The sequence below is a fragment of the Coniophora puteana genome (assembly GCF_000271625.1).
Source record: "Coniophora puteana RWD-64-598 SS2 unplaced genomic scaffold CONPUscaffold_4, whole genome shotgun sequence".
In the NCBI taxonomy this organism is placed as follows: domain Eukaryota; kingdom Fungi; phylum Basidiomycota; class Agaricomycetes; order Boletales; family Coniophoraceae; genus Coniophora; species Coniophora puteana.
The window spans coordinates 1,692,450-1,708,565 of NW_006913056.1; the positions used below are offsets into that span (position 1 = coordinate 1,692,450).

The 16,116-nt window shown below is 49.2% G+C and overlaps 7 protein-coding genes across 7 annotated transcripts; 4 read left to right on the plus strand and 3 right to left on the minus strand.

The window, feature by feature from the left end:
- Window positions 1–83: 83 nt before the first annotated feature.
- CONPUDRAFT_121483 (uncharacterized protein) lies at window positions 84–3,687 on the minus strand. The gene is made up of 18 exons (XM_007768760.1): window positions 3,519–3,687; window positions 3,315–3,460; window positions 3,109–3,259; window positions 2,984–3,054; window positions 2,797–2,924; window positions 2,445–2,747; window positions 2,269–2,389; window positions 2,110–2,216; window positions 1,806–2,059; window positions 1,719–1,746; window positions 1,553–1,670; window positions 1,420–1,502; window positions 1,144–1,368; window positions 994–1,063; window positions 871–941; window positions 726–795; window positions 598–669; window positions 84–491 (listed from the first exon to the last, which is right to left on the minus strand). Exons 1-18 carry the CDS (start codon window positions 3,667–3,669, stop codon window positions 141–143), a joined length of 2,520 nt encoding a protein of 839 aa, XP_007766950.1. The 5' UTR covers window positions 3,670–3,687; the 3' UTR covers window positions 84–140.
- A 133-nt stretch (window positions 3,688–3,820) lies between these two features.
- CONPUDRAFT_121487 (yippee-domain-containing protein) lies at window positions 3,821–4,526 on the plus strand. Its single transcript, XM_007768761.1, has 5 exons — window positions 3,821–3,959; window positions 4,011–4,066; window positions 4,119–4,175; window positions 4,231–4,334; window positions 4,400–4,526. Exons 1-5 carry the CDS (start codon window positions 3,873–3,875, stop codon window positions 4,462–4,464), a joined length of 369 nt encoding a protein of 122 aa, XP_007766951.1. The 5' UTR covers window positions 3,821–3,872; the 3' UTR covers window positions 4,465–4,526.
- A 617-nt stretch (window positions 4,527–5,143) lies between these two features.
- On the plus strand, window positions 5,144–5,929 carry CONPUDRAFT_52948 (uncharacterized protein; the record flags this gene model as incomplete). The annotated part of the gene is made up of 3 exons (XM_007768187.1): window positions 5,144–5,367; window positions 5,431–5,648; window positions 5,709–5,929. The coding sequence occupies 3 exons, from the start codon at window positions 5,144–5,146 to the stop codon at window positions 5,927–5,929; spliced, it is 663 nt and encodes a 220-aa protein (XP_007766377.1).
- CONPUDRAFT_81175 (uncharacterized protein) lies at window positions 5,907–7,212 on the minus strand. Its single transcript, XM_007768346.1, has 7 exons — window positions 7,038–7,212; window positions 6,983–6,988; window positions 6,852–6,924; window positions 6,774–6,800; window positions 6,674–6,721; window positions 6,322–6,620; window positions 5,907–6,267 (listed from the first exon to the last, which is right to left on the minus strand). Exons 4-7 carry the CDS (start codon window positions 6,796–6,798, stop codon window positions 5,980–5,982), a joined length of 660 nt encoding a protein of 219 aa, XP_007766536.1. The 5' UTR covers window positions 6,799–6,800; window positions 6,852–6,924; window positions 6,983–6,988; window positions 7,038–7,212; the 3' UTR covers window positions 5,907–5,979.
- Window positions 7,213–7,396: 184 nt separating this feature from the next.
- On the plus strand, window positions 7,397–8,816 carry CONPUDRAFT_121492 (glycoside hydrolase; the record flags this gene model as incomplete). Its single annotated transcript, XM_007768762.1, has 5 exons — window positions 7,397–7,838; window positions 7,888–8,034; window positions 8,089–8,282; window positions 8,332–8,573; window positions 8,631–8,816. Exons 1-5 carry the CDS (start codon window positions 7,678–7,680, stop codon window positions 8,814–8,816), a joined length of 930 nt encoding a protein of 309 aa, XP_007766952.1. The 5' UTR covers window positions 7,397–7,677.
- Window positions 8,817–9,099: 283 nt separating this feature from the next.
- On the minus strand, window positions 9,100–10,605 carry CONPUDRAFT_89090 (uncharacterized protein; the record flags this gene model as incomplete). The annotated part of the gene is made up of 6 exons (XM_007768763.1): window positions 9,100–9,453; window positions 9,505–9,579; window positions 9,634–9,728; window positions 9,785–10,260; window positions 10,313–10,413; window positions 10,504–10,605. 6 exons carry the CDS (start codon window positions 10,603–10,605, stop codon window positions 9,100–9,102), a joined length of 1,203 nt encoding a protein of 400 aa, XP_007766953.1.
- A 1,234-nt stretch (window positions 10,606–11,839) lies between these two features.
- CONPUDRAFT_89091 (uncharacterized protein) lies at window positions 11,840–12,627 on the plus strand (the record flags this gene model as incomplete). The annotated part of the gene is made up of 3 exons (XM_007768764.1): window positions 11,840–11,923; window positions 11,980–12,137; window positions 12,198–12,627. The coding sequence occupies 3 exons, from the start codon at window positions 11,840–11,842 to the stop codon at window positions 12,625–12,627; spliced, it is 672 nt and encodes a 223-aa protein (XP_007766954.1).
- Between the last annotated feature and the right edge of the window lie 3,489 nt (window positions 12,628–16,116).

Consider the following 16,116-nt stretch of genomic DNA (forward strand, 5'->3'; position numbering starts at 1 on the left):
CTTGGACGTCTCGTTGATAATGCTTAATGAAAATCCACCTACATTCTAGATGCCACGTGCCAAGGGCGACCAAATTTTTGTTGTCCAGGTATAAGTTGCATTTCCAGCAAATAAATATAGTTTACTCCAACTCTAACGAACTATGATGGTGGTTGAGTGTCCCTCCTGAGGCCAAACGTCACAAAGCGCTTGAAATCAGAGAACACCTCTCGTTTCTGGGCGGCCTCCGGGTTCCTGCCATCGCCTGTCGGCGGACCGCTTCCCGGAGGTGAGCCAAACGTGCCGTCTGGCAAGGGACTCGCCGCGAGCGGCAATGCAACGCGACTCCCACTGGGACTGCCCAGCAAAGATAACGCGGAAGTTGTCGGATCCATGTCCAGTGAGCTCAAGAAGGACGTGCTCTCCAACTCGCTCTTGGTGCTCGTGATCGTCAAAAATGAGTCTAAAAGATCGTTCTGTTCACCCTTGGGTGTGCCCTTGAGATCCAAGATCTGTTCATGCATGAGGTTAGACGTTTAGTTCGGGTACATGGAAAGGGGTGGGGATCAGTCGGCCGCCTAATGGCGGCGCAAGATCAGTGGCACGCAGACTGCTTACCTTTTGGAAGTTTGAGAAGGAGGCATCCCCGATAAGTAGCGTGTAGTTCAGGATAAACCCTTCGGAAGGATCCTGAAGTAGACATCAGTTACTCGATTATGGGACCGATCATCGTACGGGATACCCACCACCGGAGTTACAATCACCTTGAGCAGAGTTTCGAGTCGCGTTGTGCTCTTGGCCAGCGCTTTGATATACCTGCGGACGTTATTGTACAGTTTGAATAGGCGTGCATCAGGCAATGAATGGACGCAGGCGCTACACCCAACGCACCCTGAAGTAGAAAGCGCCTCCCCAGGAAGCTTTGTAAGGCACGTCTTGACGACCTGAAGGTCAATTAAAAGCTAACAAAATCAAGGTTCAGCTTCTGATGTCTCAGTGTAATCACGTCCTTACCTGTTCTGCACCGATTTCCATGAGTGGCCTGCTCTTGACCAGGGCATTGGTAAATTTAGTCAAGACGAGGCTGACCATAACCATCGAGCAATCAGCAATCAGTCACAAGGTCAAATCCAAGTTCCGTGTTCCCATGTCAAGAGAGCTCACCTGCACGCCTTATCAAACAGATTGCGAAGATACTTTTTTTGTTCTACCAGTGGCTTGATGACATCTGCCACCTGCTCGATGTTGCGCGCAAGGCCGGTGATGTGTTGTGACGGTCCGGTAACTTGATTCAACGACGACCATGAGGTGCGCGACATTATATTGAAGGCCGAGTCACATGCCGACTCGAGTTCCTTTAGCTGGATGCCGATCGCGGACGAGATCACACTGGGTATAATTATTCAGCGGCGGTTAGCAACGATCTTCAGGTGAGCTCACCTCATGAATAGGTCGCGTTCTGTTTGGAAAGAGACCTTCTCCTCAAGGTCATCGTTGATTTTCTCCTTTATCTTGTCCTCAAGCTATTTTTGCCTTAGTCGAGGGTAATACCTAGGAACCACACTCAGCTTACCTCTGATGCTGTAGTTTGGCAATAATCAGCAGTATTAATCAGAGCGCAGCTTTGGTTGAGCTCCTGGACATCCGCACGCGAGTCTACCGACTTGCGTATCTGTCTTGTTGAAGGAGAACTAAAACCGTCGTTAGCCGAGAGAAGCAGAAGTTGATGTATCTCTGACCTCTTCATCTTTGCCGCCAGGACATCTTCTTTGAACAGGTTTAAGAGTTAGCTGAGCCCCTGTACGAGGGTGCCCACACTGGCTCACCAGCGTAAGTTCGCAACCACTTCTTATGCAATGCGCACAGATCCAACAACGGTTGTCCGGTAGACAGCTTTGCGCACTGATCCAGCGTCTGTCCATAGAAGTAGAAAAGCTCGGTCGAGGACGATAAAACAGCGGCTGGTGACCGAGTGTTTTCTTCCTCTTCGACAGAGCCTCTAGGTGTCGCTTCCAATGACGCTGCAGGCTTTGGTTGAACTCCTCTACCTCGATGGGGAGCAAGCATGTCTGCTAAAGCTCTTGCACACACGATAAGGAATGGGGTCAGGGAACACTGGCAGCAACTTACTTCCCCTGAGCTTCAATGAAGATACCCAAGTGAGGCTCAAACGCAGAAGACATGGTCTTGGGAATGTCTGAAGGACCAGTCGCTGTGAATTTCAGGATGTCTTCAGCCTAGCGTAACGCTTGTCATTGGAGCTGAGCATGATGAACTCAGAATGCCTACAGAAGTAGCCCATTTCTTAGCAATCGAGGACTCAAACTCCACCGTTTGCTGAAGTGTATCTAAGAGTACCTGAACCGTCAACCTGGATCCTGCCTTGGAAAGTAAGGAAACTAGGTCATCTCTGACCGGGCACTTTGAATGCTTAGGAATGAATATCATAAACCGTCAGGGCTTACCGCGTTATCACAGAAAACTTGGCGAACAAATACCATCCGACCTTCCAGTCTGACGGGAAAGCACGTCCTTGTTCCAATTCGTGGTGTTGAAGTAATCTCTTGAACCAGGCATAACGCCTTGAGACATTGTCAAGATAGCCTGCTTCGTCCGATGCGCGGAATATTCGTCTATATTCCTTCAACTCCATTGCGACATATCGATCGATTATGTGTGTCCGTACGTCGGGCCCTATGACATCGACAGCCAGACAGGCGTCTGTAATGAGTGCCGGGCGAACGGGCTTTGAAGGGTCCTGCAGGAAACTAGATACGTGTAAGCAACAAATGCAAATAGAAAGATAGCTACGCTTACAAGTCATCAAAGTCCTCCTCTAATTGGGACCGAAGCTCCCCTTGGACGGACTGAACTTGTTTCCACACTTGCGATATTCTGTGCACGGATGTAAGATGTCTAAAAGACGCAGATATCTCCTTAATGGCCTATCTCATGAAAAGGTCGATCAGTATTCGCTCAATATAAGGGAGCCAAGTATGCATACAGACAACGTTTGGGCCGCCTCCTTATACTTCCTCTCCTTGGATAGCTCCTCCAGCAATCCCAGGGCATTGACTAGAATCTGCAAGTGAGCAGATTTTAGTCCTCATACCCAAGAAAGACGCGCACCAAGCATTTGAAGCCGCTTGAGCGTGGTCATGCTCTGACTGAGATTCTGCTTCGCGAGGTCGAGCGCCTGGATATCCTTGGTGATGTTTTTGACCACGGCCTCCGACTCGGTCGCTTTTTCGCGTATGCGTGACATTTGTCCCAAAAGATCCTGAAGGCAGGCGGTGTTGGAAACGTACGCATGGACAGAAACATTTGCCGCTCACCGATATCATTTCCTGAATCTGCTGCATTCTGGATGGATCCTGGTCGCGCTTGAGCTCCTCCTGAAGCACATCCACTTCCTTCTGCAAATTCTCAGCATCGTGAGCAAGTCGCGCTTGGACTGCTTCCAGTTGGCCCAGTGATGCATCTGGATGGCAGTAGTTGCATAAGCAGTGGTGTATGCGTCAAGAACGCAATGTGTATACCGTCTGGAAAGAGCTGGTTTATGACATCAACGGGCCGGAAGTCATCGGATAGAACGTCAAGGGGATCAGACTGGGCGTCGGTATTCAAGTCGAGAATGCGCTGAATGGCGAGAACAAGTTCGTGAGGCAGGCCATCTCCCGGTCTTTGCATGGACGATATGTAGACCGAATGTGCACAACGCACTTGTTGGTAAAGTGAGGAAATCCTAGCGACCCGCGGCGCTCGGAGTCTGTGCCTGGTCCCCGATCATTACATCCTTGCTACATTTGGCTTTCTCTCCTGTCCTAATCCTCGTCAACCTCTTATGTCAATATCTGCCTATAGCCGTGTAATTGGCGCAGCACATTTGGGACATGGCAGACTCAGACACTAGGGCACAGGTCATATCAACATACCATGGACATCCTACTTTCATATGTGCCCAATGCTCCGCAGTCATTGTCAGTCTCACAGACTCCTTGACGGACTAGCGTGCCAACCTTACTTCGTAGGCACTTCAAGGCGAGCTCATCAGTAAAGCATTTTCTGGTAGAGACGGCCGTGGATTGTAGGCCCTTTGACCAAACCATGCATGTGTGGCTGTCTCATACTCTTCACAGCCTCATGCACTCTGCCACGAACGTGAAGCTGGGAAAGAAAGAGGATCGGCAGCTTCTGTGAGTACGCCACTCTGATTGTCGGTTTGAAACATGGATTAATAATGGCTATCAGCACTGGGGTTCATACTGTCGCGGACGTATTATGTATGGGCTGTAACGAGCGCGTGGGGTGGTATTATCACAAGGCCACCGATTATTCACAGAAATACAAAGAAGGTTGGCTCATTTTCTGCTTTCACCATCCAGTTCTCTGAGAATGTGCTAATGGTATGTTAATCCAGGAAAATACTTGCTGGAAAGAGAGAAGTTGGTGAAGGAGAATGCTTGGGTGTTAGAAGATTCATAAACCTGAGCCCCTTAATGAAAGCCTTGCAGTCGTCATGTATCATATTTAGCAATCCTGTGTATGTTGTAAAGCCGTTGCAATACTACGTTTGTATGTTCTTTATGTAATGTCACGACACTTTCCTATGGGGAGACATATGCTGCCTATCTGGGTGATACCTCTGGGCCTCTCTGGGTTCACAATAATCGATGGCCCTGACCTCAAGCTGTTCGACACTTGTCGTGCTCAGGGGCTATCATGATCACTTTTAGAAACGTACAAGCACACATATCATCTTTCCCCCCGTGCACACCGACGTCACGTAACTCGATCCCCGGAACATGACACGGATAACAAACTTCGGACGAAAGCGCACCTACGTTGAAGCCGGTTTTGCTGGTTCCGCGGGCCTTGAGGAACCTCCTGCTGAAAAACACTCCGAGTCAGCAACTCAAGATGCTCCCGAAAATCCCGCTGGCTCATCTCCTAGTCCGGTAAAGAAGAAGCGGAAACGCGGCAAAAAACCGAAAGGAACATCTAGTGAAGGCGCATCTGTCGCAAAAGACACTGCTGAGGGAGGGGCAGAATCTTCCAACGCGAACGGTGAACATGTCACTAAAGATGCGTCCAAAAAGAGGGTTTCTAAGAAGAAGAAATACGAGAAAAGAGAAAGTGTCAACAAGAAGTGTACGTTCTTTGTATGATCCTGCCTGTATCCATCTTAAATCATTACGATTGCATAGTTGCACAACTACGCTTAGACCGATCAGAAGCTAGGAGACAGCAGCGTATAACACAAAAGTTCCAGGACACTACGTGTTTTGCATGTCGTCAAAAAGGACATGCCGCGAAAGATTGTCCCGACACAAAGGCTGATGGAACAGAGCAGAAGCATAGCGGGAAAGTAGTAGGCATATGCTATCGGTAAGAAATCATTTTTATATACGCAATCTTACTGTGATGCTTACTGTATGCTATGATGTGAAGGTGTGGATCTACACGACATAACCTCTCGCGATGTAAAGAGCCAGAGGACCCATTGATACCACTTCCTTTCGCATCATGTTTTGTGTGTTCCGGCAAGGGTCACCTTGCGTCTTTATGTCCCAAAAACAAAGAAAGGGGTGTTTATCCCAACGGCGGATGCTGCAAGCTCTGCGGGAGCACTGCTCACCTAGCCAAAGATTGCGAGTTGCGCAAAGGAGGTGCGCTATTTGTATTTAGTTTGGGGCTAAACAAGCTAACCACTGGCACCACTCTCATAGATACGAGAACGTCTACGTCTGTCGTGGGACTGACGAAGAACGTAGGAGCAGACGAGGACGATTTCCATGTGCTCAAGCGCCGGACTGCTGAAGTCGACAAGGACGAGAAGCGTATAGAAAAAATTAAGAGGGCAGTTGTTGACGGGGTAGGCGTGCAGTCCGGCATCAAAGTTTCTGGTGCTCCAAAACCGGGTGCGGCCAAAAAGGTGGTTCAATTCTGAGCTACTTGTTACGAAAAACAATCGCACAGGAGCTAACATGGCTACCACTGCTAAGATGTAATTAGCTCAGTTTTGCCCCCGTACCGCCAGAGGAGGCATTTCATCGAGTGCCTCTGCGTTCTAATCAACTCTTCCTGAGAGATTTGCACGGTGGCCATATCGACCATGTTGGTTCGTACTTGTTCGCACCGAATCGCCCAGCGGATGTCGCGCGCTGTCAGCCCAGATACCTTGTACACGACACGATTGTCGGCATTGTCGGTGCTTGCAATATGTGCAGTGTGTGTTTGGAGCTGGACTGACACGGTCTTGTGGTCGAGCGTTATCCTAGCATGGTGCTAAAGGTTATTGAGAATGATCTGTGCAACAGGATCACAGAACGAAATACAAACCTTCTCTTCACTGCTCATGTCGCATAGGAGGTTCAAGAACTCTCTCGCGGTTTTATACCTCGAAAACTGATACTCTGATGCTATTGCCAGTGTAAGTCCAGTCTCGGAAGACTCCCCTGCAGGAATGACCCGCCAGCCACGACTGATCAGTGGGCGACCATATACATCTAAATCAGTTGACGAGAGGTGGGGTGCATAGCGCCAGCTTTCCGGCAACGCGGGCAGCTTGGGCAGCTCGTCTTGACGAGGAAGGGGATAGGTCAACGCGTCACTGGTGGTGGTATCTCCGGGGGAGAAAGCTATGAAGCTCAGGTCAATGTGAATGGGCTCCGACAATAGCATTATAACTGACAAAGATTATAGTATAGCTGAGGAGAAATCTCCACACGTGTGATTATGTCTGCATAAACAGTTAGGTGTCATGGATTTTAGAGAATCCTCTCAGTTGTCACCTTTCTTTGTTTCCAAGTCTGCCATGCCTACGATGATTATCACGGCGGCGTATAAAAATAGACATTATAAAGGCTTACCAGCGCTAGTCTTGACTGTAGTTAACTTACTGACTGATAGACTAGTTCTTGATTGCTCTCTCAGGAGAATGGACTTGAAATTAGGTTAGCTCAGAAAGGTATGACGTTAACCTCCCACCGTCGCCACTAACATAATCCTAGTCACGAGTGAGCAAAAATGACAAGCAATGGCATTGGAAACTATACTTTTCGCAAAATAGCTGTCCGCGATGCAACAGGCGGAAACCTTATGTGTGCATGCGCGGAGTTGCACAATCGACGATAGACCAGACGAGTGGTTTGAAGAAGCAAATGTCTATGTTGGAGTAATTTCGAATGCGACAGAGGGACCGTAGTCTTCACAAAGTGCCCAACAGAACAGTTCATGGGACCTACAAAGAGCACCCGGAGGGCAGAAGCTTAAGTGACGTTCTTGGCGTGACACGGACGCGAATCCGCATGCTTTGCAGTTTGATCGGCTGTCGGTCCGACGTTGTGATTGATCTCTTCTCTATCTCTGCATTGTTTGCCTCAACTGCATACGATCATCTCACAGGCAACCAAAGGCTTGATCCCTGACACCGTGTCTGAGCGTGCCCATGGTTTGTTAGAGCCACCCGTTTATCCATCCACAGCAGCATGGACCCATGCGTTCTGCTTTGCTCTTACATAGGAACCGACTCCACCAGCAAGGAGCGAAGACTCCAAGGTACACCAAGTCCGTCCTCGATGTCACCGCCTTGGCGGACGTATATCTTCAGGCTACACTTTTGAACATCTCCGTTTCTATGGCTCGGAGCTGAAATTTACCCAAATATCTTATTGACGACCTCGACGACTATCGACGATGATCAAGCTCGCATCTCTTGCACTTTGTCATGCCGTTCTCAGTTTCAGCAATTTTCAGGCCTTGGCTGCGGTCACAAACACGTCCAAGGCTGGTTTAGCCTGGCCTAACGGCAATTATGTCGACATTAAGCAGTTTCTGAGCACGGAAAAGGTCTCATGGTGAGCTGACATTACTACCCGCCATGCAGGATGACTTACATCTGAGAAGGTACTATACCTGGGGCCCTTGGCCGATCGAAGCAGACATAGAGTTTGTGCCCATGCTCTGGGGATCTGACCAGGTATCCCAGTTCAACTCATCAATCGACGGCACCGTGTCTAAACAACACGTAACAGCAGTACTGGGGATGAACGAGTGGGTGATCCTTTTGACTATAGCACCTTCTCATTTGACCTATGTGATTTGGAGACCCCAACAATCTACTCAGTCAAACTTGACACCATCTCAAGGTGCAGAGATATGGACACAGTATATCCAGCCTCTGCATGGAAAGGGCCTTCGTCTAGGCACTCCTGCCCCCACCAGTGCTCCGGACGGGAAGACATGGATACAGGAATTCATGTCTTTGTGTGCCAATTGCACCATCGACTTTGTGGCTCTTCGTACGTTTGGATTTCAGGCGCTCGGAAGCAATCTTATCAGATCGTTCAGATTGGTATGATGTTAATGCGACCGCCTTCCAAGAGTACATCGAAGACTTTTACAACACCTTTCATTTACCAATCTGGGTGACAGAGTGGGCGTGTCAGAACTTCAACAACGTAGATGACCAGTGCTCGTATGAAGATATTCAACAATTTCTGGCCCAAACGCAATCGTTCATGGACAATGCGTCCTATGTTGAGCGCTATGCCTGGTTTGGGGCAATGGAGAACCTTCAGGGAGTCAATCCAGTGCGTGTTTCTCAGTTGACTCTGCCTGCTGGTATGCTCTAATAGTATTAACAACAGGACGATGCTCTAATGACCAGCTCCGGTAAAATAAACGAACTCGGTGTACAATATATTGGAGGAAATGCCACTGTTATCCTTAGCGGCATCTCAAGCGTTCGCCTTGACCCAACGTGCAATTTGAGGACACTGCAATTCACCGTCATTTTCACCGTTGTCACATCACTACTTCTGTACTTTGCATAGGACCTAGAATAAACCTTGCATTGATGTCTGCGGACAGACCAGAAGTTATCGGTGACACACCGACTGCCGTTCAGCTGAGGAGTGCTAGCAGACAGAGTATGTACGTTCACGCTCGTGTATGTCAGAGTGAGTGAATAACAGCACGCGTAAGATAAATGTTGCAGGTATGGAGACAGAACAAGAAAACGGCAGTATATCCACAGCATGGACTGACCGATACAAGCAAAGGGGAACAGTACAACGACAAACAATTAGAGGGAGCAAGCAATGTCTTCGTTCAAGCCTAAGCCATAGCCACGTCCTCCGAGGAAGCATCTTTCTTAGCCTCACCCGAAGAATCGTTAGAGCCTTCGGCTGTAGCGTCCGTGCCATTTGCATTGGACGCCGCATTTGCCTTCGCCTCAGCTTTCGATTGAGGCTTCGAGTCCGCTGCAGCAACGCCGTTCGCTGGCGTGCCGTTTGTCCCATTTGCACCACTCTTAGTCCCGTTCTCATTCGCCTTATCGCCACCGAGAATGGCATGCCACTTGTCCACGAGGGCTTTGGCGCGCTGTCTGAACTTGAATTCGTCATCCCGGGGGACCTTCTCGGGGGGAAGGGCAAAGATGTGTCGCATAACCTTGCCAATCTTCGAGAACTACAAGAAGTGGTGAGCGCAGAGTATTGACCGAGACCAAGGAATACTCACGGAGAGGTACTGGATAATGTTTTCATGTTCATAGGCCTCCACAGTGGTGAAAAGCTGGTCAAGAGCGATCATATCCTAAGGGAAAAGGTGTCATTTAAATCATTGTGTACGCGGTCCCCGAGCACTCACGTCATTTGACGGAGGGCTCTTGCTGAGCAGGGCTTTCTGCAGTTTGTGTCTCCACTCTCGAACCTTACGAGCTTCAGGGTCCTTCTCCAAGGCGGCTAACGAGGATATGCTATGTAAGTAAGTTTCATAAGGTTCTGGTGGTGATACGTACGATCAACCTCATCTCCATCCTTATCCTTCTTGGCTTTCTTTGAGGGAGGAGGGGCTGCCTTCTTCTTCGAAGGGGGTGCATCCTCTTCCTCAGCTGCGTCATTCTCGCCATCATCCTCAGACTCGACCATATCCTTGGACTTGCTCTTCTTGCCCTTCACGCTTCCAGCGGATTTCCTGGGTTTGACCTTGGTGCTCTTAACCGACGACGCGGCCTCGGAGTCTCTCTTTCTCTTCTTCACCTTTTTCGGGGCATCGTCGTCTTCTTCCTCACTGTCAAGCTGGTCAACCTCAGCATTGCCCTCCTGTTCGGCAGCGGCCATCTCGGCGTTGGATTTTTCTTCCTCCCACTTTTCGGGGTTGAGAGCAATGCGATACCCGTTCAAGAGGTCGCCCGATCGCTTGGGGGGATCGCTGATCCACGCCTCTATCTCGTGACGCTTGAGCATGGATATATCTTTCGCTACGAGCCAAGCACTATATCATGCTACATCAGGACAATGACCACAAAGGCGCGATAAGCACGTACTAGTCGCCAACAGGGAAGAACCTGACGCAGAAGAAGGGCGTCTTCTTGCCCGTCGGGCGTTCCTTGGCTACAGCGGGAGGGACCTTGTCTGGGTTAACGACCTAGCAGAGCAAAGTGCCATAAAGGGGTCGAAAGGGATGAACATTGCGAGGGTGAGGGACTGCAGTTAAGACGCGTCGAGGTGTACACACCATGCCCGGCCAGGGGGGGAAACCGCGCACTTTGGCGAGGACTATGTCGCGTTCAGCATAGCTACTCTCAGAATCTTGTTTTGTAGCTGATTTTTTGCTCATTGGGGTGCTTGTGCAGGGAGGAACTAAGAATACTGAACAAAGGTGGATGAAGAGATGGTTGAGGAGCGCACCAAGGTTCACCTCGGCTATTTCCACGCGCGTCTTGGCTCGTTTGGATTTGCCACGCAGGCCCGTGCGCTGCCTGCTTTGGTCATCATTATGTTTCCACCCCACACATCCTCGAGATGCGCGCCTGTGCGGTCCATTGTTATAAGACTTAAATTTTGATCATTCGCCTCATCGTCCGTCTTGAGTACCTGATCAAAACCAGAACCTATTCAGCTGTGGACTGTACTTTAGTGTGCGGCCAGAACCGGAAGCAAACCAGGGTACGTACCTTATTTGCATATGTTGACCTGCCGCCGGGAGGGGGTCATACATTCAGGCGCCGGTCACCGGACATGGCGACGCAGAATCCGTCTGCCGGCTATCGTCGACAACGAAGACAAGATAAGCTCCCTTTCTTCAGGGGAAGACGACCCAAAGGCGCGATTGTGAGGTGACGCTAACCACCGACGCACTCAGCACTCGAATCATCGAGGCCTGTACGAGGAACGGGGCAGAGGATTGAGCGGCGAGATGATATGGATCATGAGGCACAGCTCGACTTTTGCAGAAACACCCCAGCTCGTGTTACGAGATATGAAGCTAGAAGCCTCTCGGCGGCCGTCTTAAGGTTGCAATGACTTGGAACCCGAAGGCGTACATCACTAGTAGGCAGTTAGATTCTGATTAGATGTTGTTAGAACGGCTTCTAGCAAACCACGGACGTCAGGAGGAGGGTGCACATTGAGTAACGATCCGCCAAATCTTGGATGTTCCTAGGCGAGATACGAGTGCAGCGACCCAGGAAGGTGTAGCTGGTAGTAAACAAGGAGCGATACCAGCTTGGCTGCCTCATCTGTCTCACTCTATCACATCGGCTTAGGTGTCTATGTAAGTGGTACCAACGATAATTTAATACAATGCTGGAGCCAAGCTCGAGTGCGTTAACGTGTCTTTGGCGACAGTCAAAGTCACCACAGTGTGATTATCTTTATTTGTCTGACACCAGACATGCCAGAAGAATTGTAGAAACTTAGACGGGCTTGGGCAATCTACTAGTAGAAGTACCTATGAGTGCTACAATACTATTGAAGTATATCGTAATACTGTGCGCGCGCATGCTTAGATAAGTAACTAGCGGAAGTCGGGATTTGCCGAACCCCCTCATTTCGTGCCATACCATAACCTGATGTTCGAACCTGTACGCGGAGGGACTCGTGGGGGACAGGCAGAGTTCAAGTGGTCAGATGTAACTGTAGACAAAGACAGAGAGGTATGTTCACTTCCGTAAGGCTAATCCTCTCATGCTCACGCCGTTTTGCCGCTTAGAACTACCTGGGGCATAGTATCAATGCACCTGCTGGTCGGTGGCAGAAGAACAAGGATATTCACTGGTACAACAGGGATCTGGACGACGGTGAAGCTGCAAGAAAGGAAGAAATACGCAAAGTTAAGGAAGCCGAAGCCGAAGCACTCTCTGCAGCACTGTGAGTTAACTGTTCACCGTCCACCTTCAGAGCGCTAACCACCGTGCTCTGGTGTTGTAGAGGTTTTGAAGCCACCCCTAAAGGTGCCCAGGAAGCTTCCTCGTCTACCACTAGGCAGCCTGAGAACGCCGAACCCGACGATTCTGAGAGGCTACAGCGTGCTCAGGAGAAAGAAGAGAAGCGCCGCAAGAAAGCTGAGCGCAAAGAGGAAAAGCGCGCGCGCAAAGAAGCTCGTAGAGAGCGCCGGAACGATGAGGGCGCACTCCGGCACCGCTCTTCGCGCTCACGCTCTCCTCGTCCCCGCAGCCATTATCAAGATGGAGATAGAAGGTCTAGACACAGCCGCTCACCGCACGTACCTTCCGAGCGACGCCGTGATGTCCGAGACTACGATGCGGTAGAAAGGGAGAGGGAACGAGAGAATGATCATCGGCGGTGGAACTTTCACTCAAGGCGAGATCTGCCTGACGCCCGAGATAGACGTGATTAGACTTCTGCGAAGAGTATGTCGCTCATTTTGTCCTTCGTGCTGTACACCTCATAAAGTTATGATATACTCAGTCATACACATGGACTGAATAAAGTATACATATGCAATGAATCATGCGCACGCTCGTGATGAGCCGAGGATCGTATCTTATGAGATCGACGCTCAGTTCGCTGAATGATTGACGAGCGAGGAGACGCTAATCCGATATCACTCCTTCGAGAGCTGTCCAAAGCATATAAGGATTTCGTTCGTGAACTTGCGTAAGTGAGGTACCTCAGCAACGTGACCAGGACGTTATCTTACGACCAACCTTGAGTGAGTAGAACTCAGGAACTTTCCCGAGAGAAAGTGGTAATGTTCCCTTCCCCGCCTTGCTTCCTCGAGAGTCTCGGAAGAATTAAACGTTAACGTCCTTCGCGCCGGGTGGCATGCGTCGCTTTATTTATTCGGAAGGACTCAAGAGGGGTTTCGGAAGAAGCGTTAGCTTTTTCTCGCCGACGGCGGCCTATGAACAACATGAACAGAAACAGCACAGAGCATGCGAACCCATATTAAACCGCTTGAACTTCGTGGCAGCCGATCCCGGCTCAAAGATACCTCAAGACCTTTTGTTCGGCCAACTCCAGGTTGACCAACCGCCAAGGGTGGCCCGCAGAAGGACGTACAATGTCCCCGAATGAACTAGCATCACCCCTCGACGGTCCTGCTTCATCGCTCGTTCCCAACAACCCTTTTGTGGAGAGGTGGATGAATCCGTGACATAATTCTTGCAGGGCATGGGCAGCTCGAGCTATTCAGACCTTCAAGTTAATGCGGTATTACTGCCATTCCACTCAACATTCATTTTCATCTTCGCCCTACCAGGTTATAGGCTCATTGCTATCCTTTATTCATGATAGCGTCTCGCCACGCTGAAGCTTACAATTGCCCGACGCAGTCGTTGCATGCAGTTTGGCATCATGCTTGTCTCCTGTGCTTTAAATCTTTTGGACCACCGGTACGGTTGGTTTGCCAGATGATCTGATGGCCGTTCCTCGGAAACCAATGTCATTGTTGTCAATCTGTATTTGGTGGACCCAATCGATATACCGATATGCTCCCGTACCTTCCCGTGCCCAACCAGATGACCATGATCGATGTTGACTGCGGATGATCACATAGGGCCGCATACGCTTAGTGGGCCATCAGTGTGACTTTTGCACCACACGACCGGCTCTGCGAGATATCAATGGGAAAAATACATCTACACACAACCACAGCTCCCCAGAAGCCCAAGTTCGACATCGAGAACCATCAGATCATCGCGCCCATCGATGGAACAGTTGAATACGTTGAGTGCCTTCCTTATCCGCATACTCTACATTTGAAACAGCCAATCGGGATGCATAAGATCTGCTACATGTCGAAGCCGCGCGCACATATCATCCGAAGCCCAAGTTAGTCCTCACTCATTGGTGTAAAAGGTGTAATCACTTGGCCGGCCTGACTAAGTAAAGATCAATCGGTTTTAGCACCAGGTACTCGACGATGGAGAGCTTAGCGGGCATGCGCACAGAAGTATAACGGCAACAAACGCAGGAACATTTGTTTTCAACAAAAGATTGTCGTCAATTCCATGACGTCTCGCCGACGAATACGGACATAGTATCTAATTATCTACTTCGTACCTTGACCGAGATAGCCGCGAAAGGCAAACCCGGGCCGCTGTCTTCCTACCCACAGATTGACACTTCCCATGTAGCTAGATTTCGACGACGCTCATTTCAGCAAAGCATAAGGCAAGTTACGCGTTCTCCCGGCACCGAATATTCTATTCATAGATTTATTGACAAACCTAATGTCTTTCTGACAGCTCAAAAGCGGCTGCCAGTAAAGCTCGAAGACTTCACGGGCCGGGGACGCTAAGATGCGCCGCACATCGCCCTCTGACCATCATGATGCACCAATCGAGCCATGCCTGGAAAGTACAGTCACGGACAGCCAAAGTCGACAAAAGGGGCCGAGCAAGATCTAGCAAAATTTGTGAAATTTTGACTGCAGATCTGAGGTCAGAACAGTGAAAGGAGCCGGAAAATGCACCTCCGAAGTTTTTCCCACGTCTTTTTGGGTGTGGCCAAATTTTTGGCCAAAAAAAATGCAACTTTTGGCCGTGGGAACTGGCTGGTGAAGCCCCTGAAGTTGAAAATTGGTGGTCTTTATTACCCTTGCGGCACTGAAGACCTTTGCCAATTTTAATCCCCGAAATGACTAACCCTTGATATAACTAACCCTCAGGAAACTAATCCTCAACATAACCACCCCTCAATGTCAACAAAGCTGAATTTGCATGACAGAGCTAACTCTAAGACAGAGCTAACTCTAAGACAGAGCTAACCCTCAGCAAAGATGATTTCTGACAATGTTACTGTATACTCTTGGCCAATGGTTAGCATTAATGTCAAGGATTAGCTCTGTCGAGAGTTAGTTCAAGTTTAGGTGAGGAATACTCAGTCCTTGTTCATGTTTTGTGTATCATAACATGTAGTGGTGCCCTAGGAAGGACTGGGCAATGGTTTTATCAAGAATTAGTATGATCAGTCACATTTGATTCATGTAGTTCTTGCGTAGTTCAGTTGCAAGAAACAATGAGCACCAAAGTTAGGGGTCATAACCATCCCTTTATGGTATGTGGCAAATGCCGGTCCGTGCTCCCATGTCCGACTTCGGAATTTTTTCCATGATTCCCACAGCATTTTATTGGAAATCTTTTAACAGAATCATTGGCGGCAGATCAAAAGGAGTCGATTGGCAATTTTTTCGTGATTTTAGGACGAGAAATAGGGTGTGGCCAAATTTTGAGGGGTCAAAATCAAAGAACCACCTTTTTTGGATGAATGGCTTGTGGAGATTCACTCAAACTTCATTGGCAAGGCCCTCACATCAATTGCAGTCGATTCTGATAGTTTTCGGAAGAAACAAAAGGGGTCAGTACTTTTTGTCGACTTTGGCTGTCCGCGACTGTACTCTGAACTACGTTCATCAAAGGATAATCATGTTTGCGCCACATCGGAAACATCATTAATGTCCGACCCAGTTTCTGCAACTCGGATCATTCCATTCAAAGCCAGTACAGCCTGCCACCTGAGAACGCTGACTCCGGAACTGTCCTAAAATTGAGTAAGAAGGCGCACAAACTTGGAAGCCGTCTTACCGTTTGCTCGGAAGGGAGGGAATAACGCCTAAAGGTGGCTTTACACCAACTTTGACACGCTAATCCACCTTTAAAAGCTTTGCCAAAGCCATGCGACGCCAGATAATATATGGCCACAGCAAAGCAAATGTTCTTCCTCGTATAGTCTGTGGACGCTCGAGATGACAAGAGGCAAGCCACCTCTTTACTTAATGGTTAGTACCGGTAATCACCTGCTTTCATAACGTGTTTACCCAACGACCCAGAACAATAAAGGCCTGAGGGCGTGGGATGGGTACAGGGTTCATACACCTTTCCAC